General features: G+C 45.5%; 1 protein-coding gene across 9 annotated transcripts in view; it reads left to right on the forward strand.

Moving 5' to 3' along the window:
• NR6A1 (nuclear receptor subfamily 6 group A member 1) overlaps positions 1-24,072 on the forward strand; it is a 418,534-nt gene that overhangs the window by 145,631 nt on the left and 248,831 nt on the right. For all 9 annotated transcript variants that reach the window (XR_007769973.1, XM_050926256.1, XM_050926257.1 and 6 more), the window contains one exon: positions 15,304-15,534. Coding sequence is in view for 8 of the 9 variants with exons in the window: in XM_050926256.1 (XP_050782213.1) it covers positions 15,304-15,534 (231 nt within the window). In the remaining variant the exon portion in view is untranslated. The remainder of the gene's footprint in view (positions 1-15,303; positions 15,535-24,072) is intronic.

Consider the following 24,072-nt stretch of genomic DNA (forward strand, 5'->3'; position numbering starts at 1 on the left):
TGACAACTCCTGAGGCCTAAGTTGGTCACATTCACCACAACCCCCCTCCCCAAAATCAGTGTGTGTATATACGTCATTTGACTTCAGTGTGCCCATAAGCAGCATTAAGAGACTGACCAAACAATCATAAATCAAGAAGGGCTGAAGCTCCATCCTTGTCCCATGGCATTAGCCTCTGGGACTGCGTCTCATGTGGGATATTATGAAATTTGGTGAGAATCTCATGTCATGGTATCCCTAGTGTTTTGCTGGATCACATTAGTGTAGCTGCAACCAGGGCCGACAAGAGGGGCAGGGAAGCTGGTACAAATTACCAGGGCCTGGTGGTCCAGAAGGGGACCCGGCTTCATTGGCCCTGTTTAGCTGGTCTACCCATGCTGCGGGGGGGGGCCCAAATTTTTTTTCACCAGGGCCCGAACCCGCTCTCAGCGGCCCTGATTGCCACTGGAATTGTGTACATCGCGTCACCTCTTTCCATCTGGAATACAATTATTTCCATTGATCCCATCTGTTCAGTGGTAGTAACGAGCAGAGTATTGTTTTACTTTATGTATTTAGGTAGTTATCAGGATTGAACAGGAGTCCATTGTGACACTTGCCTCCAGCTGCTCCAAAAATCTGCCAGTTCGAACACCATCATGCCACAGAAGACACCTACCAGCTTCCAAATGAGAACAACAGGACTCCGGTTGTCTTGTTGCTGCTTGTTTGATACACGTCATCTTCAGCAGTCCATACCACCTGAGGCCAGATGCTGCAAGGTCTTGGTCATTCCTTCTGGTGAGAGGAATGGGGACCAGGAAAGAAGACCTCTGCACCACACTGATTCAGGTGTGAGTTCTGAGGCATAACAGTGGCTGAAAAGCAGCTTAGTGTAAACTAGAGCAGTCTTCAACATGTCTTGACGTGGTGCAGGACAGGGCTGGCTTTGGGACGTGCAGGGCCCTATTCGAAAGAGCTGCTGCTGAAATGCCACCAAAGACAGTGGCAGTGATTGAGCCGCTGCCAAAGAGAGCGGCGGCCGTTCGGCGGCAGCTCAATTGGTTGCCTCTGTTTCCGGCAGCACTTCGGCGAAGAACACGGAATCACCCTAAAGCTGGCCCTGGTGCAGGGGGAGTGGCCCTGCACAAAGCAGCAGCAGGATCACAGGACTGCAAAGGTGTTTTTTTAAGCAGCTGTGCACACTAACCCTGACCTATGCTCTATGCAGTTAACCTGCACCCCAGCATCTGGCCCCTAGTGTTTCAGAAAACACTGGAATGTCCATATCCAGTAACCCATCATCATAATTGCTGCTCTTGTGTAGCTTACAGAATTAAATGAACTTTTTGAAAGAATTGTAAAAACAAAAAAGCCTTCTGCCTATACACTCCCTGTTCCAAGCATATTATATTTGGAAATCAGAGTGACGTATTCTGAGTTGTTTAATTACACTGTCAGCGTTCAGTTTTTAAAAATGCAAATTATTGTCCAGGTAGCATTTTAAAAAAGCTAATCAAACAAGCAGCTTTTAAGTTGAGCCTTAAGTTATGACAGTGATACCATAGCCCTGTTTGTTCAGAATAAAAAGAATCAAATTCCAAGGCTGAGGGGCATGGTTTGCACATCCCGTTGACAAGAGGTAGTCTGCATATGTGGAACAGATAAAAGCCATTTGGATACTAGAAGACAAGAGTGAGCTAGTATGGTCTGGTTTAATCTGTGAGTAAACTTTACTGACTGAGAGAAACCCTGAAAATGGGGTTTTAATGGAAAAACTGGGTAAATTACAAAAATCCACCAAAGCAGAACATGATGTTGGCAGGCACTTAATACAAGCAGCTCAGGTGGGCCTTGTTCTAATATAGCCAGAGATTACCAAGTCCCTATGTTACAAATCATATCCTAGTAGATGTGGTCAATTTTGCTGTTTACTGCAAATAAAAACCAACAACTTCCTTTTAAATTTCTTATGGTAGCTGCCTGTTTCCTTGATGGAAAATATAGATTTTTCTTAGTTTTCCAGGAGTGGGATTTGTTCCTTTTTCGTTATAGCTGTGCAATATATTTTTACTTACTTCATGATGAAGTAATGCAGTGATTTTCAAATGCAGCCACCAGGGGCTTTTCTTGTGGCTGCAGCCTCCTGGCCAGTGAATGGGGGAAGAAGCAGGGAAAGAAGTGGCTCCTCCCCGAGGGCCTCCAGCAGGGATTGGGCCCTGCCCTCCTCTGGAGCCACACACATCAGAGAAGCAGGGAGCCAGTGAGTTCCCCACTTTCCTGGGTGTGGTGTGGCTCTGGCTTAGAGTGACCAGATGTCCTGATTTTATAGGGACAGTCCCGATTTTTGGAGCTTTTTCTTACAGAGGCATCTATTGCCCCCCACCCCCGTCCCGATTTTTCACACTTGCGATCTAGTCTCCCTATTCGGGCTTCAGCCCTGAAATGGCAGGCAGCAGGCTTCAGTTGTGGGGCTTTAGGCTCCATCCTTGGACCCTGGCTGTGGAGGCTGGCCCTTGGCTCACCCCCACCCCCAGATCATCCCTGGCCCCTGCTGCCTCCCCAGCCCTCCCATCCATTCTCTGTGCCCCCCACACACACGCACAGCTGCCTCCTCATTCAGGGCTTAATTTGACTCCTGGCTTGCCAGGGCTCAATAGGTCTGCTGTGAAAATTGATATTTATATGTTTAATATCACATTTCACAGCCTCCCAGCTAATAAGTCTGCTGTGAAAAGTGATATTAACAACATACAAATATTACTTTTTGCTACTGCAGACTTACTACCTAGCAAGTTTTTTAAAAAAAAAAGCAAGCAAAAAGCAAAAGAAACAACAAAAGACACGAATGTGCAAAGTATCTTATTTGTGTTTCTATTTGGTTTAGGTCCAGTAAAAAATAAAAACAAATGTACATTATTTCTATCATCGAGTCTGCAAAAAAACAAACAAACAAAAAATCTCTACGTAAATAAATTACAATGATTTGGAGATGTATATGTGCATATTTTTTTTTTTCTAAAATGAAGTATTTTAGGAGAAATTGTCAGAGCGGCCACCAGCAAGAGTTGGTGGCTGCACTCTGAGGCCAGCAAAAAAAATTGTTTGAGGACCCCTGAATAATGACTGTCCTCGCTCCAGTGCCTGCCTCTGTTTTTTGGCAGGTTTGGTTATGTGTTCTTTATAAAAATTGAACTACTCCAAATAAAAAAAAAATCTGCTAAAGAAACAGAGCCTCTTTTTAAAGCAACGTCGTAGACTATTTCATTCTTATCTATAGTTCGATAGCATTCCAAAGTTCTGTTTTGTGCCTCCCCTCTCTTACTAGTGAGGTCTTAGAGCACTGCCATACTCTCCCTGGCCTTAGCTTCCAGCCATATGAAGCACTTTCTCACAGTTCTGTTGCATCTTATGAAAAGCTTTTGGTTTAGGAATGGTCAAGCAACTGAATTAGCGTATTCTCCTCTTTCAGTGTGTTCTCTGACTGACTTGGACAGCGTTTCCTGTTTGTAATCTTGCTAAGATTGCGGCACTCTGTGCTAAAAACTTTCAAAATCCTCTGTATTCTAAGAGCAAGAATGGTGAAAAATAGGTAGATAGGTGGTCTGATGAGGCACTGCCTTACAGTATAATACTGTGGTCTTGGTGACCAGGGTTCAGTACTGATCTGTCGCCTTGTGCCTGGAACCAGAACAAGATGGGAATGTGGAGTCAGGATCCCAGGAAGAAGGGTGGTTGGTGCACTTCCTCTGACTGCCTTAGGCAGGGCTTGAAAAACTTGTTCAGTAACAACTCCTCCAAGGACCAAAACCATTAGCGCAGAAGAAAAATCCCTGTGACTCCCATGCCCCCAAAACCACCTCTTTGTAATTTAAAGGAATGGAAGTTTCCGTGTGGCTCATTGACAGTATTACAGATAAATAAATTACAGTTCCGCATTTACAAAGTCATCTCCCATTTGTTGCGTCTTCTCTGCCCTTCCTGCCTTCGCTGTGCTTTCTTTCTTAGCATGCATCGTGCTGGATTGTTTCTCTGCATTGTTTTGAGTGCATGCCATTCCCTCCTTTCCTTCTCCTGCTCTCTTCATCCCTTTACAGCTTTTCTTCCCCGCTCTTTTGTTCTCTGCCTCTTTCTCTCTATTTTTTCTCTCCTTTATTCTCCCTTCTCGTCTCCACCTCTCACCCTTCCCCCGCTTCTAGTTTATCCCCCACTCACTTTCTGCCATCCATCCTCATTCACTGTCTTACCCCACCAGCACATGCACTTATATTCACCCACTTGCTGGGTCATGCTGACTCCCCCTACCTTATGGCTCCAGCTGCTCTGATCCCATCTTGAAGGCAGCAATGGCTCCTGGGCATCTCTAGTCCTGCTGAAATACAGTTATGCTACCCAGGCCACTTTGCTGCTGCTCCCCCTCGACACAACTTAAAGGAGCAACCATTTCCAGGCTTGCTGTCTTCTCTCAGAGGAAGGGGGCGGTAGCCTCAGCAGCTCTGCTCCCTGGCTTCACTTTCCAACTTGACTGGGGGAAAGGGGAAGGTGGCACCGAGGTCACTCTGTTTCCCCTTCCCCTCCTCAGAAAAACAGTACAACATCTTGACTGCCCTAGTTAACAGTAATGGGAACCAGGATTCTATCTCCTTAAACTGTAACCTCTTTGGGGCAGGCACTGCCTCTTTGTTCTGTGAACCAGTGGGCTCCTAGTTCATGACTAGGGCTCTTAGGTGCTACTACAATATAAATAAATACTGCTCAATACCTTAACCTGATTTAAAATCAGTGTGTATATAGTACATTAACAGAATGTTAAGGTTGCAGAGTTATGCACTGAAGTTGGGAAATGCCAGAAATAAGGTTGCTCCTGCAATCTTGATTAGCACCTTTGTGCATATGTGATAGGATCTTTCCCACCGTTACCTAGGAAATATTTGGCAGAGCCAGGAATGGAACTCTGGACCTAGGTCCCAGTCCAGTGTTTTTAGAGAGAAGAGCATGTCCGTCTGCACCTGAGTTCCTCTGCCTCACTCTCTGTCTTCCTCCTAGAACAAGTAATTTGATGACCCTAATAAAGACTATATCATGAATAAGGTTGGCAGAATTGGGCTTTATTTTTTATAATTTCAATGGATAATATTGATTTTTATTTATTTAAATTTTCATACTTGTGAAGAATTAAGGGAGGATGTCAAACAATAACTATTTAATAACAGTAGATGTTGAGATTCAAAAAGTTAAAGCAGAAATTGGATATTTTGACACGTGATGTTGACAAAGTAAATATCCTTAAATCAAACCCTTAAATTCTGAAGCAGTATCTTTCTTACCTTGCCCACGTACAGGTCTGTTGCATCTTAGGTGGGGGTTCCATTCCGCGGTTATCGCGTAAAGCGAAAACTGCGTATAGTCCAAACCCCAAGCCCTTTAAATCCCACCCGCAACTCCGGCGGCGGGGCCGGGAGGGGGAGGGCGAGGGCATTTAAAGGGCCGATGGAGCACTTTAAATGCCCCTCCGGTCCCGCTGCTAGAGCTGCGGGCGGGATTTAAAGGGCTCCATCAGGCTTCCCGCCGCGATGGGGAGCCCGGAGCAGCCCTTTAAATCCCACCCACAGCTTTGGCAGCCGGGCTGGGGCTGGCATTTAAAGGGCCCAAAGCTCCACGATGGCTGGAGCCTCGGGCCCTTTAGTTAGCCCCAGGAGCTACCAGCCATCTCTGCAGCTGGGAGCCCCCTGAGTGATTTAAAGGCCCTGGGACTCCCAGCCACAGCTGGTGCCCCAGGACCTTTAAATCTTGAGGCCACGTCCCCGCCCGGACTCCAGGCCTTTCAGCGTAAAGCTGAAATCGCCCATGTTAAATGCGCGTAAGTTGCGAGAGACCTGTATAAATTTCAGTTATTGTCAATGAAAATATTTTTCCTTGGTCTGTGTGTGTGTATAGTAAAATCGATGTTTACCAATGTCTATCAACAAAAATCTAATCCTTCTAAGCCAGACTATAGTGCGTACGCACAAGTGGGCTAAGGATGTAAAGAGAACCAGTTAACTGGTAAGCCTTAGTCTTACTGGTTAACCCACCTTAACTATTAACTCTCAGCTCTGGGGACGGCCAGAGTAGGCGGCCCCATCCCTGCGCCAGGCAGCATGACCCGGGCTCCTCTTGCTTTAATCAGTTAACCAATTAAATGATATAATTTAATAGTTTAAACAGTTAACTTTTAAAATATTTACATCCCCATAGGGGGCTAAATTAAGGCTGCATGAACAACCTTTATTATGCCACTTCCTAACCTGAATTCTTGATTGGCACTCAGCCCAGCCACTTCCCCTACACCAAGGGGCCTAACTGTAGCTGCTGCTAATGCTTGGGCTTCTTCTCTATCTGGAGCAGGGGTTCTCCACCTTTTTCTTTCTGAGGCCCCCCCGAACATGCTGTAAAAACTCCCCAGCCCCCCTGTACCACCACAACTGGTTTTCTGCATATAAAAGCCATGGCCAGTGTTACGGGGCAGGAACCAGGGCAATTGCTTGAGGCCTCATGCCACAGGGCCCCAAGCTTCAGACCCATATGGCGGGGCTCCAGTGAGTAATGCTGGCCCTCCTTGGCAGAGCCCCTGAAACCTGCTCAAGGCCCCTCGGGGACCTGGACCCCTGGTTGAGAACCACTGATCTAGAGTTCTAGTTCCATGCCTCAGAGCAGGCTCGGTGCCTTTGTCATGTCCGAGACCTCCACGGAGCGAGCCTGCTTAGTTAGGGCTAAAACCCATGGAAGTTTATGCCCATATAAATTTGTTAGTCTCTAAGGTGCCCCAAGACTCCTAGTTGTTTTTGCTCATAGAGACTAACACGGCTACCACCCTGCAGCCTGCTTAGTTAGGGTGACCATACATCCTGTTTTGGCCAGGACAGTCCCTGTTTTAGGCCCTATCTTGGCCATTCTGACTTCTTTTTGGCAAAACTATGCATTTGTGCCATTTGCTCTTGACAGCTGATCATCAGTTGGCAAGAGCAAACTGGACAAATGCAGAGTTTTGCCAGAAGAGTTGGATGTGATCCCGTGTGTGTGTGGTGGGAGGGGGCAAGCAGCTGTGCTGGAGGGAAGGCTAGAGAGAGCAGTTTGAACCGGCCAGCTGCAGGTACGAGAGGATGGCAGGGAGGCTAGAATCCACCCTGCGTGTGGTGGGGGAGGCCTGAGGGGAGGGGAACTCTGGGAGGATGGCAGGGGGTCTTGGACTGGCCCTGCATGCTGGAGGGAGAGAGGGGACCTTGGGCCAGCCCTGGGCAGGAGAGCTGGGGCTGACCCTGTGTGCAGGTGAGAGAGTGGGGCCTCAGGTGGCCCTACGTACAGGTGGGCAGAAGGGGGCTCTGGCTGGCCCTGCACTGGCAGGAGTGCGGAGACCTCGGGCCGGCACAGGCAGGAGGCAGTGAGGACTTGGGCTGGCCCCGCACAGGAGCACAGGGTGTCTTGGGCTGACCCATTTGGTGTCCCATTTTCCATTTGGGAAAATATGGTCATGCTAGTTAATGGAATGGTCACAGGCATTGGCAGAGTGTCTCTAACAAAATCTACTGAGCATCCGCAAATAGCAGCTTTCAGAGGCTTATATCTTGGTCAAAATTGGTGGATTTTCATGGGGAGAACAAAAGACATTTCTCTGACTCAAGGACTATCCTCCTAACAAATTTAAAGTTCTTCTTTCAAATGCTGGGGGAGATAGAGCTCTTCAAAGAAACTGTCGGAAAAACTATAGCTCTGGCAAAACAACCTATTTTTCACTATCATTATACTCAGAAACAGCTGAGCCATTTTGGTTGAAATAAAAAGAAAATCAGCTTAAGGCAGAGGAAATTTCAGTCTGAACAGTTAGTTTGGTTAAATTAATAAGCAGCTGAGAACTGGTTTATAATAGAGTTTCAGGCAATCTTAATGGTCGGCATCAGTACTGTCTCTGCTAATAGTTTATGGGCATTGGTCTAACCTTTTCAGTGTGGCAGACTCCTATTTGTCCACCAGTGCCTGAGCCATCAGCCCCCTCTCAGCTGTTTCACCAGTTGGAGTTGAGGGCCCTAGGCTCTCCCAAAATACTCCCAATTTCCAGGTATTCTCCGGGTGGAAATTACTCTGAATACCATGTGCTGGATCTCAATCCCACTGTACACATTAACTATTAGTTATTCTATTAATAACACTTCAAAAGGTGTCAAGGGGTGACTAGATTACAGTCTGTAAGCGTCTACAGGGGGAACAAATGTATAATAATGGGCTTTTCAATCTAGCAGAGAAAGGTATAACACAATCCACTGTCTGGAATCTGAGGCTAGACAAATCTGACAGGAAATAAGTCATAAATATTTAACAATGAAAGTAATTAACCATTGTAACAGTTTACCCAGGGCAATGGTGGATTCTCCGTCACTGACCATTTTTAAATCAAGATTGAATGTTTTTCTAAAATATATATCCTGGGAATTATTTGGGGGATGTTCTCTGGTCTGTGTTATACTGGAGGTTAGACTAGATGATCACAGTGCTCCCTTCTGGCCTTGGAATCTGTGATGGAATAGAAGCCAAATCAAACAAGCAGCTTTTAACTTGATCCTTCAACTATGACCCTGATATTGTAGCGCTGTATGTTCTGAATAAAAAGAATCAAAATTCCACAGCTGAGGAGCATGGGATATAGTCAGTACATGTGGAACACACAAAGTCCATTTGAAGATGGAGGGAGAAGAGTGAGCAAATGCCAATGAAATGAGAGAGGATGGAATCTTGCAAAGATCAAACTCATAAACTAACCTGAGCCAGCTGCACTCACAAGTGTGTGCTGAAAAGCCCCAGCTGCTGAATTCTGTGCCTACTGGCGATGCTGAATTACAACAGCTGGAAGCTGGATTAATGAGGGATTTACAGGAGCCAAATTGGAATAGATGGCAACTGATTCCCCCCTTCCCCGGTAGCATACTCAGGACTGGCTGTGACAAATACGGCTTCAGCAGTTATGGCGTTAGACTGTGGGAGCAGTGGTTAGAGTTCAGCTATGTTTAATACTCATTTACCACATCTTTCTCCCATGATTTCAGCAAAGGGGCCATCAAACAGTCTCAGTCGGACACCCAGAAATGTAAGTAGTTCAAAAAACAGGACAAACATCCATCTTACATTTGTTTTTCCATTCACTTATTAAAATTAAGTAGGGGGTTTATGGGCAAAGATACTCTTGTAATATGTAAACACTTCAAGGAAAGCAGAAAGACTTTGGGACTGAAGTTATTTTAACGAAGCAGCAGCAAGAGAACGAATAGACACTGCTGGGACTTTTTATAAAAAAGGAAAATGAAATGTCTGTCTGGCCTCTGTTCCTTAGTGATAGCATTTGGCTCAGGAAGTGCTGGCAGTATCCACCTTACGAGGATCAAAAATATAATGGGCAATTGCTTTGGATGCTGATAGAATCTGTGTATAAGTGAGCTTAGATGCCTGGTCTCCTGTGCACAGTGTTAAGCTGATTATCAAGAAGAAATTGAAGGAACTAAACCCAGGCTGAGTTACAGTATGTTCCTGGTGGGAAACATTTTAAAGTGCACCTAGTCATGATAGGACATGCCTGATTCAGAAAGTGTGTGTGTGTGTCTTGTTACTTTTCATTCGTGGAGCTGCTCTTCTTGAACTGGAAGTGTGGTCACGAAACATACTTGTTTGCTGTTATGTACAATGAAATGGCAAATCATATTTCTTTATTCACTGTAAACGCTATTTAGAAAACAGATTTCACTTGCACCTGTTTCCAATTCCAGTTGGGCCACCCCCATTTGAGTCATTAATTTCAGGGTCTTAGCAACACAATCGAAGAGATGGGGGCTTGTTATGTGAAAAGGCTCCTACCTACAGGAAACTTATATTTCTCTATAATTCAGTTAAAAAGATTTTCTCTGAATATTTTACACTTGCTCAGACTGAAGGTTGATGTGATTAAATTATAATTTGAAAATGGTAACAGTGCAAACATACTCAGGTCAACTCTGTACTTTCTCTCTGAACATACTTGAATAACATCTATTTTTTACATTCAGTTTGTGTTTAACAAAACATTGTAATGGTTAAAAATATGTTGTGTATGTGATTTGCGTGGGATGACAAGAGTTAAAGCTTATTTGGCCATGGTAGGGACCTTCTGCAGAAAAAGGCTTTACATATAAGTTGATAGAATTATTTTAAGCACAACTGACTTCTAATGTGAAGCAAGATTTAGGTCTAACTGTGTAGATACAAGATAATGAGAATACATCTAGGTTAACAGTCAGTTGCTTTAGCCATCATTTACTTTATTTTTCTTTCAGTTTGACATCTCTGTCTATGAAAATTACTACATGCCCACTGCAATCCTTCCTGAGCCATGCATCAGCCCTATTCTGTCTCAGTGGGAACATTATTGTCTTAAGATACCAAATTTAATACGACAGCTCCTATTGCTGGGAATAGTACAATTTACATTTTTTCATCCAAAAGCCTCTCATTAAGATTTGTAAAGGGAATTGGCTGGATTTTTTTCTTTGTGTCTTAACCTTATCATTTGTATAGTAATGTTGATTTGGATTCTTGTGTGTCAGTTGCACAGTAAAGCTTTTGCTGATACTCCTGGGGTAAAACAGAGAGACATCCCATCTTTCTGGTGTCTCATACCTGCCTGAACAAAACACAAGCTATACCATTCGTCTTTATATAGCAGAGATCAATGTGTATCTGTTGGCCAAATTCTCTCTGCTTTTGCTCTCGGATCATGTCCGTTGACTTAGAGCAAAGCTTTCCATGTGAAAGTCCAATTTGGCTTCTGCCAGCCACCTCCAACTCATTCACATGGATTTATTTCTGCCATATGGAAACCTGAGCACCGAAGCAAGTCTGTCATGCCTGCCAAGCTATCCACTCCACCCCAGGCACGGTTCTGCATATGCCGGTTGCCCTGTGCACAGTAGTGCTGCTGTTTGTACTCAGTTTGTGCTGTATCGCTTTTCCCCTCTGCCCCGAGTTGAGTGCTATCCTCTCCTCTCACACGAACGTTGAACTAAGGAGGTAGTGCTGTGGCCCTGGCAGTGCTGCTAGCACAGTACCTCAGAGAGGAGAAGCAATCTGTAGGAGGAGTAAGACACAGCATAGTATTTAAATTGATGTGCTAATGCTCCCCAGTGTCGTGCCTCCAGTCTGCCTGAGAATCTGGAATCCTCTGAAATCCATCATTGTGAGAATTAATCTCTTATAAACTTGTGTTTTCCTCTAAGCTTTGGACAGGTATTGGCATTTTCCTAATATATGGCACATATTTACTGTTAATATCCGATATTGAGCAGAATGTTTAAATGAAAACTAAGATAAAATTGAAAATAAAATATGGATCTTGGAGGTAATACGATATCCATGGACCACATTAGTAAGAAAATGTGTCACTCAAGCCTTTGATCTCAGCTCTGTTCTTTATTAACTACAGTTAAAAGAAACACATGAAATGGGATCACGGGAAGCCATGAAGTCTCTCATTTTGACATTGAAGTATGGTGATGTAAATTCTGCTGTAATGTTGCATGTGGAATAAAGAAAAATTACATTTTTGTAACATGATTAGGGTATTATAATGGAAGACAGTTATTGCAATGTAAAATAATCACTTTCCAGAATCCAAACTGCAATTTATTTGACGAGCCCTTGTGTAAGTGGGGGAATTGTCCTGCTATTGTGGGGAACTTTCCTGGCTTATACGCTACTCTGGTGGAATTGGTTAGCAAAAGGATCGGAGTCCTCGCTCCCACTCCCTTGACCCAGAGGCCTGCCTGCCTGACCTTGAGGATTCCCCTCCCACTCTCCTATGTGGCAGTGTCCTTGTAATCCTGACAAGGCTGGGCCCAGGATTCCTGGGGGGCTCGACACCTAATCTTGTTGTGGTTACCTAGGACAGGGCAGGACTGCCCGGGGGGGTGGGGGGCAAGTGGGGCAATTTGCCCCAGGCCCTGCAGAGGCCCCCACGAGAATATAGTATTCTATAGTATTGCAACTTTTTTTTACGGAATTGCTTTGCCCCAAGCCCCCTGAATCCTCTGGGTGGCCCTGGGATGGGCTAGGATGTCCCCACTCCAGGGTACTCTCTCCGCTCTAGACGCTTCCCTCATCCACTGATCATTGCATATAGTTCAAAGGCAATACAATTTATTAAACAGCAATCAATTAAAAAAATAAGGAAAAAAGGGTAAGGTTAAAGGAAACCAGTAATCCCACTCTGCGCGCATGGGGAAACCAAAACCAGACCTGTCTGGAGCATAGAGGAAGTTCACAGTCTGTTCCTCACATGTGCTGCAGGCAGGACCATCCCTAGGGTGATGCGGGGCCCAAGACATTAGAAACTCAGGACCCATCTGCCTGGGGGTGCTCCCCTTGGCTCCGCCCAGGCCCCGCCCTCACTCTACCCCTCTCCCCAAAGCCCCACACCGCCCTGCCGCTTCCCTTCCCAGTTCCACCTGCTCCCTCAAGCAAGCTGCGAGCTGCGCTCTGGCTCCTCACCTCCAGCACTTCCTGACACTGTGTAACAGCTGATCTGCAGCAGGTGGTAGACGCTGGGAGGGAGGGGGAGGTGCTGATCAGTGGGATCTGCTGGGGGAGTGGGAGGTGCTGGTAGGGGGGCTCCTTGCCCCCCCTGCCCACCTACATGCCATTCATCTCCCTACCCCATTTGCCCTCCTGCCTCACCTCCCCACCCGCAGGGCTCCCCAAAGCATGGGGCCTGGGGCAGTCGCCCCAATTCACTGTATCCAAGGGATGGCTCTGTCTGCAGGGATGCTGCAGGTCAAACACTTGCTCTGGCAGTGGCCACGCACCCTCAGCTTCTAGGTGGGAGGGCCCTTCTCCCCAGCCTCAGCTCATCCGTTGGGGTTATGTTTAAGGCCCTTCCAAATTCATGACCATGAAAACCACATCACGGGCTGAAATCTGGTCTCCCCTCCTGAAATCTGGTCTTGTGTGCGTTTCCTTATACAATACAGATTTCATGGAGGGAGACCAGCATTTCTTAATTTGGGGGTCCTGACCCAAAAGGGAGTTGCAGGGGGGTTAAAAGGTTATTTTAGGAGGGTCACGGTATTGCCACCCTTACTTCTGCACTGACTTCAGAGTTGGGTGGCTGAAGAGCCGCGGCTGTTGGCCGAGTGCCCAGCTCTGAAGGTAGTACCCTCCAGCAGCAGTGCAGAAGTAAAGGTGTTAATATCATACCAGGCCATTCTTACTTCTGTGCTTCTGCCTTCAGTGCTGGGCAGCGGGAGAGTGACGGGCCCAGCTCTGCAGGCAGTGGCAATACCAGACCACACCACCCTTATTTCTGTGCTGCTGCCGGGCGCAGCTCTGCTCAGAGCTGGACTCCTGACCAGCGGCCACCGCTCTCCAGCTGCCCAGCTCTGAAGGCAGCGCCACTGCCAGCAGCAGCACAGAAGTAAGGGTAGCAGTATCACACCCCCTCCTACAAAAACCTTGCGACCCCCCCAACTCCTTTTTGGGTCAGGACCTCTACAATTACAGCACTGAAATTTCAGATTTAAATAGGTGACATCATGAAATTTAGCATTTTAAAATTCCTATGACCACGAAATACATCGAAATGGACTGTGAATTTGGTAGTGCCCTGGTTCTGATCCCTCTCCAGGTCTGGCCTGCAAGACCTCTTGGCTTCTCCTGGCACTGGGCCCTCAGCCAGGGTCCCCCTTGTGCTTCCCAGCTGCTCACTGCATCTGGCTCTAGACTGCTCCGGCTCAGCTCCCTGGACTGCTCCTCTGGTTCTCGCTGGCTCTGCTCTCTCCTTAGCTCAGCCCTTCTGGCCAGGCAGTTCCAGCTCACCTGAAGGACGGGACCCCATGCTCCAGACTCCCTCATTGACCTGTCTGCCTTGTTGGCCTTTCCCCATTGGCCCTGGGGATTGTTAGACTCAAGGTCTTTATCTTATTGGCCCTTTCCCTTTCTTTTGGTGCTGGGAGAGGGCCAACCAAAAAAACACAAAGTTTCAGTAAGGTGCCAACAGTTCCCTAATGTTTGTATAATTTTTTTGTTAAATTAACTTACTGGGCCAATGGAGCACTTCTGTGGGGTTTCTTTTTAAGGCATCTTAGACTTTGCTCTGTATTACTTCCTCCTCACCACCATTAGAATTACTGCTCTTGATCTCCTCTGAATTCTAAAATTTAAATTAAAATGAAATGCTATATTTGTTTGTTATGGTTGCAAATGGGATTCCTGGAAAGTCTAGATTTAACATATTACTGAAGATTTCAGGCCTGGGAGTGGAAGGAGAAGCCCCAGTATTAGCTGATAATGAATCACTTCTCGTAATCTGTTATTCTGTTGCCCCTTGGAAACTGAAACTGTTCAGAAGCCTAGCTCTTGGATTATTGTGGTCTGAGTGGGGATATTATTAGTGCAGTTAAGAAACCTTCGCTACTTATTTCAACTCCTTCCTTTGCGTTACTTGGGAAGGAGGCCAGCATCTCTCTGCTATGGTATTATCATGGTGCTGGAGTCTGATGTAAATGTGATGCAGTCTCGCTTGGCCACTTTTTAGGTCATTTATTTATTAGTGGGTAGCAGATGGCAGGGTTAGGGGAAATATCCAAGTGTCTGTAAGTGGTACATGGAAGGGGGAGTGCAAAAGAGCAAGTACTGTCTCTCTCTGCCCTATTTCTCTCTTGTAGTGTGGTTTTGTTTGTTTGATTTGATTTTTTTTCAAGGAGCAGGTTTGGCACTCCCTTCTCAGATCCTTGTGTGATGCTGAAGTCTGCAGTGGAAGACTGTCAGTTCCTTACAGGAGACACCATGTTTTATATCTCTAATCTAGCCACACCTTCCTTAGGGGCAATAATGTTACAGAATAATGCTGTGGCTACCCAAGGACAATCTGCTGCTTGGATTTCAAACCATTAGATGCTCATCCTTTCTTGTTAAATGTCTTCAGTGTCAACACACTTATGCTAAAATCTTCTTTAATATTTAATTTGAAATTAGGCCATTTCTGAAATTGAACTGGGATGTCTTTCCCATGCATACTTCAGCCATATTCTGTAGCCTCTCACTGGTGCTAATGGTTGCCTTGGTGCTGTCAGGAGTATGCTGTGTGTCTGTATGCCAGGAGCTTCACAAAGCTCTGCTTTGTGGGTGTACAGTGATATAATTTTCATTGTTGTAGGCATGGGGTGGGGGTGTGAGGGTGGAGACACGCATATCTCACTGAATAAGGAAGGTTTCAGATCATTTATTTTTTCAGGCATGCCATTTTCTGACTACAAAGTGTTGTTTTTCTTCCAGATGACCGGGTTGATCAGCGAACCTGCCTTATCTGTGGAGACAGAGCTACAGGTCTGCACTATGGTATCATCTCCTGTGAAGGCTGCAAAGGGTTTTTCAAAAGGAGCATTTGCAACAAGCGGGTTTACAGATGCAGTCGAGACAAGAACTGTGTCATGTCACGCAAACAGCGAAACAGATGCCAGTATTGCAGGCTGCTCAAGTGCCTCCAGATGGGAATGAATAGGAAAGGTAAAGAGAATTAAGTTTCTTTAATTGTTTAGTGTGCACACAGGGCAGAACATTGCAGCCAGTTCCTCTGTGTGACAGAAGCCACCTCTTTCTGTGAGAGGGTAGAAAGATTTCTTCTTTTGTTTGAGTTTTTGGTACCTTCAAAACATAACATTTTGGTTTTCTTTAAACAGTCAGTTAAAAACTAACAAGAATATCTCTGTGCTCCCATGGGGGACTGGATGTCCCCTTCACTCATTATTTTGGTTTGGTGCAAAAGACAGTATTGGTTCAGTTTACTAACAGTGTTTGCTGTGGTCTGGGAATCTGTGCTGGATGTGGACAGTACCTGTCAAACTACTCAACTGACCTGCCTTGACACTGATGTATCATTTTGTCATTGCTAGTGACACTACACACTGGTGTCTAATTGAGGAGGCACCTTCATTTTAACTCCCAGTTTTCAGGAGTTTATCATATTCTCCAAATTACTTTTCTGGGGTGAAAGTTTTCAAACCTTCTCATTTTCGAGGTACATTTTTGAGAGAGTATTATCTTATTTGACCACTCAAAGGGTGACAAACTTGTGATTGCCTGTTAACAGAAAAGGCAAATATCAGCGTGCTTTTGTGTTATACAGGTAGAGAGGGTTAATCCAGCTCAGGTACTGAATTTCCTCCCTACTTAAATGTAGAGCCCTGCATAGGATCCGCACCCAATCCACGTCCTCCAGGGTCAACCCGCGATCTGACACGCAATCTGCTAGCTGTCTTTTACCTGTATCCACAGCAGCAAGCCATCTCACAAGGGCTGGGGGTGGGGAGAAGGAGCGAGGGGGGGGAGCGGGGACTGGGGGTAAGGGGCAGAATCTCAAGGAGAAGGTGTGGTGGGGGCAGAGGGAAGGAGTGTCGCATCGCATGCTGCTCCTAGGGGCTCACGAGCAATGGCACATAGCAGCCGCACTATGTGTTGCATCACAGTGGGGTGGAGGGGTAAGGAGCCGGATCCCTGCCCACTCCAATACCCGTGGCCAGGGACGGGCCCTGCTGCCCAAGAGCCGGCAGGCCGGACCCAGGACTGGGAGCGCAGCCAGTGCTGCTGAGCCATGTTATGGTGGGGGCTCTGGCGCTGCCCAAGGGGCCCAAGCTGCTGGACAGGAAGTGGCACAGCAAGTGGGTGCCACTGGCTGTTAGCCCTGAGCGTGCTATGCCCCCCGCTCCCCCGGCTGCCCAAGCCGGGCACCACAGGCCAGGCACCACTGGTGAGTAGAGCCATTTGTGTTTGTATCGGCATCTGATCTACTATCCGCAAAAGTGGTCTGTGGATATCTAGGGATTTGCAGAGCTCTGCTTTAAATGTCTTTTATGTTTTCTGTGGGAATACAGTATTCATCTCCTGCCTTCAACTTTAGGGAAGAGAGGCTAGTGTAGACAAGGCCTATGTGTGCTGGCTCCAAAACAGTTCTGTCAAAACACTGTGGAGTTGCAATGAGCGGGGGGAAATTGACAGCTGACACCATTTTAAAAATGGGAATTAGAATTGTTCACCGTGATCAGCTCAATGAGGGTAACAGTGCAGCACCTTCCTTGCATGTTGTCTTTCACTTTTGAAATACATGCCAGCTCGTTTGTGCCATGCTAAGGAAACCAGTGTTTGTGCCTCCATTACTAGAATTAGAAAAGTGACTTTTGCTAAGATTGATTTTTAAAACGTAACCAAACATGACGTTCTAGCAAGGACAAATGTTTTTGGAAAGGGCAGGGGAATGGACTTTTACTATAGTTACCATTTGTTGGATTACTCCTCCCTGAAACAGCTTTAAATAGCAATTTAAAAAATCCCTAGACTACAGAAAGGCCTTGAAAGTTAGGGACAGTAAAAGATTTTACGGACATCAGGAGTGCCTGACTCTTTAATCACAAGCCACAGTTAGACCTTTCCTTAATCATCCCCTAAGAATTTGCCATTTTACACTTAAAACTTTCTTCATGAAGTGGCTCTCTTGTATCGTAATAGTTCCTGAATAGTCTGCCTCTTTTCTGCCAGGTATAGCTTCAAGAAGGGTGATGCAGAGTAGGAGCTCTGCACTTTCAATTTGGGGAGTTCTGTAATGTAATCTTCTCATGTAGATGAAGTGTGGAATACACTGATCAGTTTGAAAATCTGTCGCATTAGCTTCTTATTTAGTCTGATGTGCTTGCCCCTCTACTGCCAAGGAAAAAATCCATTTGTTTTAGCTCGTGTGGTAGCTCACTGCATTTGTATCAGTCCAGAAACTGACGGAATCAGTGGAGGGAGAGGAGTCATGGGCAACAGTTTTATAATGGAATATTCACTTCAGACATTGTCTATGAAAAGACCTAAAGTAAATTTGGTTATATTTCCTTTCAGCTGAACACTGACTGAAGCAACTGTTCTAAAATGCCATGCAGCATCAGATAATATGGCTGGCATTTTGCTCATGGGATGACTGGTGTGTGGTAACTGAGCCATGCAGGGTTTTTGTAATCTAGGGCACATATGATGCTCGTTTTTAATTTAAGTAGAAAAGTGCTCTTGTAAAGAAGTTTTTTGATGTGGTTAATTAGCCCATCAAATCCCTATTTTAACTTGAAAAGGATTGTTTTTACTCTTTCCTGGAATAAAGAACTGATTTTTAAAAACTAACCTTCCTAGTATGCATTTGTGTTCAGTGACACATCAACATTTTGACCATTTAAATCTTGGGAATGTGGCCTCCTAAATTTTAAAAGCAGTTTGGTTTTTTTTAGTTTAGCAACAACAAACAGGAAATTGAGTAGAACTGGGTGAAGCTGTAATATAGTGATTGTTCAGGCTCGCTGCTTTGATATGCATAGAGGGTATTAGGCCTCAGAAGGCAAGTGAGTAGTCATTGTGGGAAAGGCTGCTTCCTGGATTCAGAAGCAGAAATGTCATTTCTTTTAAACCCAGCTATCAGTTCTCCTAAGACTGTTATCACCAATCTGAAAGCCACTCAGCAAATTCATTCTTAGATGTTCTTACAGAACATGTTATACAGTCACTAAACCCAGAGCTCCACAAATACTGTTTTATAGTGAAACCCCTATTACAATAAATGGTGTTCGAGATGAGATGGAAAAACATGATGCCCTGACAATTTGTGCTCATAAAAGATCCAAGGGCATTTTGCTCAGTAGGAACAAGGGTTAGTCCTGGCTAAATTTAAACTTGGAGAATGTTATTTTCTGAGTAATCAAAACTCCACAGGGTTGGAGAAATGGTCAGTTCACTCTTCTGGTTGGTGTGCTTTGCCTCCTACCTTCTCATAGATGTTACAATGCTGAGTCTATCAATGAGAGGCCGTTGGCACACCAGAAATGCACTACCTTCACCTAGCAGTTGTCAAAGGGTATGTCTACATCTACAATTTTGCAGCGCTGGTTGTTACAGCTGTATTACTACAGCTGTATAGGGCCAGCGCTGCAGAGTGGCCACACTTACAGCAACCAGCGCTGCAAGTGGTGTTAGATGTGGCCACACTGCAGCGCTGTTGGGCGGCTTCAAGGGGGGTTCGGGGAACGCGAGAGCAAACCGCAGGAAAGCAGGTCTCCTTCCCCGGTTTGCTCCAGTGTTCCCCGAACCCCTGAGCAAGCAGGTCTCCTTCCCCGCGGTTTGCTCTCCCGTTCCCCGAACCCCCCTGCAAACCGCTGGGAAGGAGACCCGCTTGGGGGGGGATTCGGAGAACACCGGAGCAAACCGCGGGGAAGGAGACCTGCTTGATTACCAAAGAGGCTTCCTCAGGTATGCTGGGATACCTGCTTATTCCACGGAGGTCAAGAAAAGCGCTGGTAAGTGACTATACTTGATTACCAGCGCTGGATCACCAGCGCTGGATCCTCTACACCCGAGACAAAACGGGAGTACGGCCAGGGCTGCAAACAGGGAGTTGCAGCGCTGGTGATGCCCTGCAGATGTGTACACCTCCTAAGTTGCAGCGCTGTAACCCCCTCACCAGCGCTGCAACTTTGTGATGTAGACAAGCCCAAAGACATCATCAAAACTATACAGGAATCTGTTCTTTAAATACCGACCCTCAAAAGTTTAAACCTCCATTGCTCCTAGAGCGGCTGATGGGGGATTACTGTGAAGTGATGCAGGCCTCATTCCTTTTAGCTCCCACTTCATTCCAAGTCTCTGCCCTGCAATGGGCGATGGAATCCCAGTTTTCAGTGGGCTCTGGTAAACTGCAGAAAACCTTTAATCTGCCTTTGTACATACGGAGACACCCAAGGTGTAACTGGGCTATTGAGTGTCCCGTGTTATCCACTGGAGGTTACAAAGACTGGGAGCATTTGCCTATGTTATAAGTTATCTAATGTAAACTTATCATTTATGTTCCAAGGATTCTATATTTGAAAATATTTTTTATTACAAGAATTCATGTGTGGTGTTTCTGGTTCAGAAAGCATCTAAAAACAATCTTTACAAAGTATGACCTGTAGTAAAGGTCTTCAGAGAGAGTTAGAATTCGAAGCACTTTGATCATGGCCCATGTGGCTTTCTGTGTTGTTGCATGTACTTATTCCATTCTCTCAATTTTTTTTTCCTTTCTCCATTTTAATTATGGAATCCCCCCCCCCCCTCCAGCCTTATAACTGTCATCCTTGTAATAGGCCTTTCTATTTAGATACTTTTTCCACTTATTAGATTATGGGCAGAGTTAGTTACACAGAAGGTTTTCCAGTTGTGGCATTATGTGGGCGTAGTTGCCTTCATTTGTGATCTGCACAAAGATACTGATGGATGTCCTTCAGGGTTTTATTCTAAATGGTAAGTCTCAATATTTGAAGGCGTTAGCTGCTGTTCATTCGGAAGGAAACAGTGACATCTCCTGGTTACTGCTCGGGCATACCACATTGAAATACACACTAGTTTTCCTTTCTTTCCTTCCTTCTCCTGGGAAACTCCATTAATTAATCTCCTTGAAGAGCAAAGTCAAATAGTCAGGGCTTTTTCTGCAGATGAAAACCAGATGTTCTCTTAGAATGGTAAAAAGAGGGTAACTGGTAACAACATTATTTATAGCTGTTTACGACACTCCAGGCTGGATGGCTTTTCAGTTGTGTGTTTAAAAAAATAAATTTAATTAAACTTGGGAGGAAGGTATTTCAAACAAGACCTGTGTAACTTATCAAATCACCATGTTCAAAGATAATTGTGGCTCAGCTGTGTTGTTATATGGCTGTTGGGTGGACAGGAAAGTTGCTCATCTTTTTACCCTGGTAGATACCAAGGTTAAAGCATAATTCCATAATGGCCAGAAAAGAAGTTATAGCGTGATTGGACCACAAATATACTTCACAACCATGTTTAAATGTATATTTTTGTAGGGTCGGCAGGCCTCTTGGCGTTCACTTGATCGTTGCCTGTTAGGTTCACTCCCTCTGGGACACCTCGCATTGGCCAATGTTGGCAGACAGAATACCAGGCTGGAGGGGCCTTTGGTCTGACCGAGTATGGCTGTTCTTATGAGTTCAGCTTATAACTTGCCCTTTCTCTCCTGAAGAGCCTTTGACAGTGCCTCGTAACCAAGACAGGCAGTGCAAGAATGCTTGGAGAGCAGCTCGTTCTTTACCATGCATTTCCTAGCATGTAAGTCATGAAAGAAATGTTACACAGGTTAACAGAACTGTTCCCAACATGTGAACCATCACCAAACACCACTTCTACAGGCATAGGCTAGTTACAGAACTGCTAGCACTTCACAAGGAGTAACAACAAATTCTATTAAAAATCCCACTTCAAAGCATACTAAATAAATGATGTTTCCAACCATGATAAAAAAAACCCTTTGAGGCAGGCAAAGCACCTTGTAATTACTATTGCATAAGGAAAGGGGGAGTCCAAAATAGGGGTGCCAAACAGCAAAAAGGACTGCTGCTTCCAGATGTGCAGCATCTCTGCAGATCTCTGAATAAAGTAGTAATGGTAAGTACAAAGTATCACAGGGGCTTGATTCAGCAGCTCTTCTAAGTTAAAATGTCTCTTGTTTAAACCAAGAACAAATGCAAAGGTTTGAAAGTGAATGAAATATATTTAGATCACGTAAATCTGGCAGTCAGGTTCTGCACTAGCTGAAATTTATGCAGCACTCTGTCAGACAGAGCAGCCACCAAAGTTCCATAATTATCTAGCTGTGAGGTGACACAAACATGGATAACCATTTCAAGATCTGAGGCTGAAATGGCTGCAGCCGAGGAATAGTCCTGTAATCGTAGAGATGACTTAACGTTTGAATTTTAGTGCTTCTCAACAACTGTAAAAGAAGGCTGAACGAGACCACAGAGTGCGTTCCAGGTGAAGCAAACAAAATTTGAATGAAGAACTCAGTTTAAGATTTTCTCTGCTTAAAGTACAACAGACTCCTGTGCATCCTCTCCAAAAATGGTGACTGCACAGTGTTGGCCTGGCAGAAGAAAATATATACAGTGGTATTTTACCCAGCCTCAAAGTGCTGAAAAAAAAAATCACCAGTGTCCTAAAGGAATACCAAGTAGTGTGGTGCTTGCATCAGCTGGAGCCCTGATCTGGATTACCTTTGCTATGAAAACCAGATAAGCAAACAAACTGAAGAGAAGATCCAGCTCAGGATAACCGTTACAGTTCAGTGCTGCAGGTAGACAGAGTAGGCTCAAGAGTACAGGAGGTTGTAGCGGGTGTTTGCTATTTGGAGACTGTAGTTGTTCTTCTGGGTCCACATGCCTATTTTGAAGGATGGCTAGCAGCTTGTCAAACCAATTCAGCTGGGAAGTGGGCAGTGCTGGAGTGACACAGCATGCAGTAAAACACAGACCCCCAGGCATCCTTCAGGCATTCTGTATTTCATTAACTCAGCCTTGTTTTATGGGGAATCTTCTCTCTGCTGAGCCTAATGAAGAATGCTGCAGCTGTCTCCTTATCAGGCTGCCAGACCAGAGGTGATGCCATTTTCTCTGTACAGCTTTGGCTGTGGTAGCTTCTCCCTTGCCTTGTGGTTCAGGCTGCAGGTTGGCCTCTCAAGGCTTGGGAGTCAGGTCGGCTTGACAGCTCAAGCTGAGCCTCAACTTCCACACTATCGTTCTTAGCTCGCTAGCTCAAGCCCCGCAAGTGAGACTCTCTCGGCCCTGGCTGCGGGGCCCACTCTGAGCTGCAGTGTAAACACACCTTGACGGCATAGCATCTACAAAGTGCTCTGAAGAATGAAAATGTTGGAGAACCTCTGGAACAGTGACTTGCCACTGGGAGTCACTGAGATTATTCCTACTGGGGCTGAAGTTTGTCCTTTTATTTTATTTTTTTACTCCTGCCCCCTTAGTGTGCACTGCTGCATAAATCATTCATCAGCCCCTGCAGAGGGAGAGTGAGGGTACCCCACAGCAGCAAGAGGCTGCTTCATAGCTGGGATGAGTCATCTTCCACATCCAGCTGTGTCTACGGTGGATGGCCAGGAAAGGGATTGTGATCTATGTGACGATTCTTAAGATATTCAAGACTAAGGGTCATCTTGTTTACCCCTCTCCCTCCAGCCTGAGGGAGTCTTGCTTATGCTTAACTGGCTGTCAGCTCCTTGACCAAGCCACCTGTTAGTCACTCAAGCACACTCCTCTGGGGTATGCCAGCTCTTACTTTGCCGTACAATATGTGCACCCCAGTCTGAGTCCCTTTGAAGCATTTCCCTGTAATAGTCAGCGACTTGTCCACTGAACACTCACAGAAATTCCAGATCTGCTTCCCCAAAGAACAGTGTACGCCATAGGTGTAGTTTGACTTCTGTATTTGGGGGGGAAGCACCAATCAGGCCAAAAGGGCTGCTCATGTGTAGGTAAATTTCATACCTGCCTAAAGCTTGCTATTTGGGGGACAGCGTCCCTCCCACCTCCCCAAACTATGCCCATGGTGTACGCACCAGCTTGTATGAGTTGACTCAGGATAAGCACCTTGATCTCAGCACTGAGATATGTTTAGAGTGAAAACAAGAATGTTTGTTATCAAAAAGTCAAGATTCAAGTGATAGTAAGTATGAATAGTGGAAACAAATATGGTTACATATAAAACACAATCATGGCATGCTTTCTAGAGACTAAAGTTAACTAACAGTCTAACTTCCTAGCTAAAAGGGTTTGTCTCACCCCCAAAGTGCCTCACAGGGTTTCAATCAAGACTGACAGATTTCATTTTCAAGAATGTAAACACACTGTCCATTTGCTTCCTACATGCAGGATATGGAGATGGCCCTTTTTGTCTTCTGCTTGTATTCCCCAATGTTTGCTGTCTGTCCTCAGAGACAGGATAACCACCTGTGGCTTTTCCCTGTGCCCTGTTTCTCTGTTGATTTCACATCTCTGCACTGACTTTGTATGTAAATGAACGTTAGCTTGCCGTGCTTAATTTGCATGCTAACAGAGACACAGGTGGATAAACATCTCGTCTGTTTTTCGCCTCTGCTGGAGACTCAGACCATTGTATGGGCTCTGGGAGCCTCTTTTCTGTCTAGATATGTAACATCATACTATGTCAGTACGTACAGCATGTCTCAGG

Source organism: Gopherus flavomarginatus, chromosome 17, assembly GCF_025201925.1.
Source record: "Gopherus flavomarginatus isolate rGopFla2 chromosome 17, rGopFla2.mat.asm, whole genome shotgun sequence".
Lineage (NCBI taxonomy): Eukaryota > Metazoa > Chordata > Testudines > Testudinidae > Gopherus > Gopherus flavomarginatus.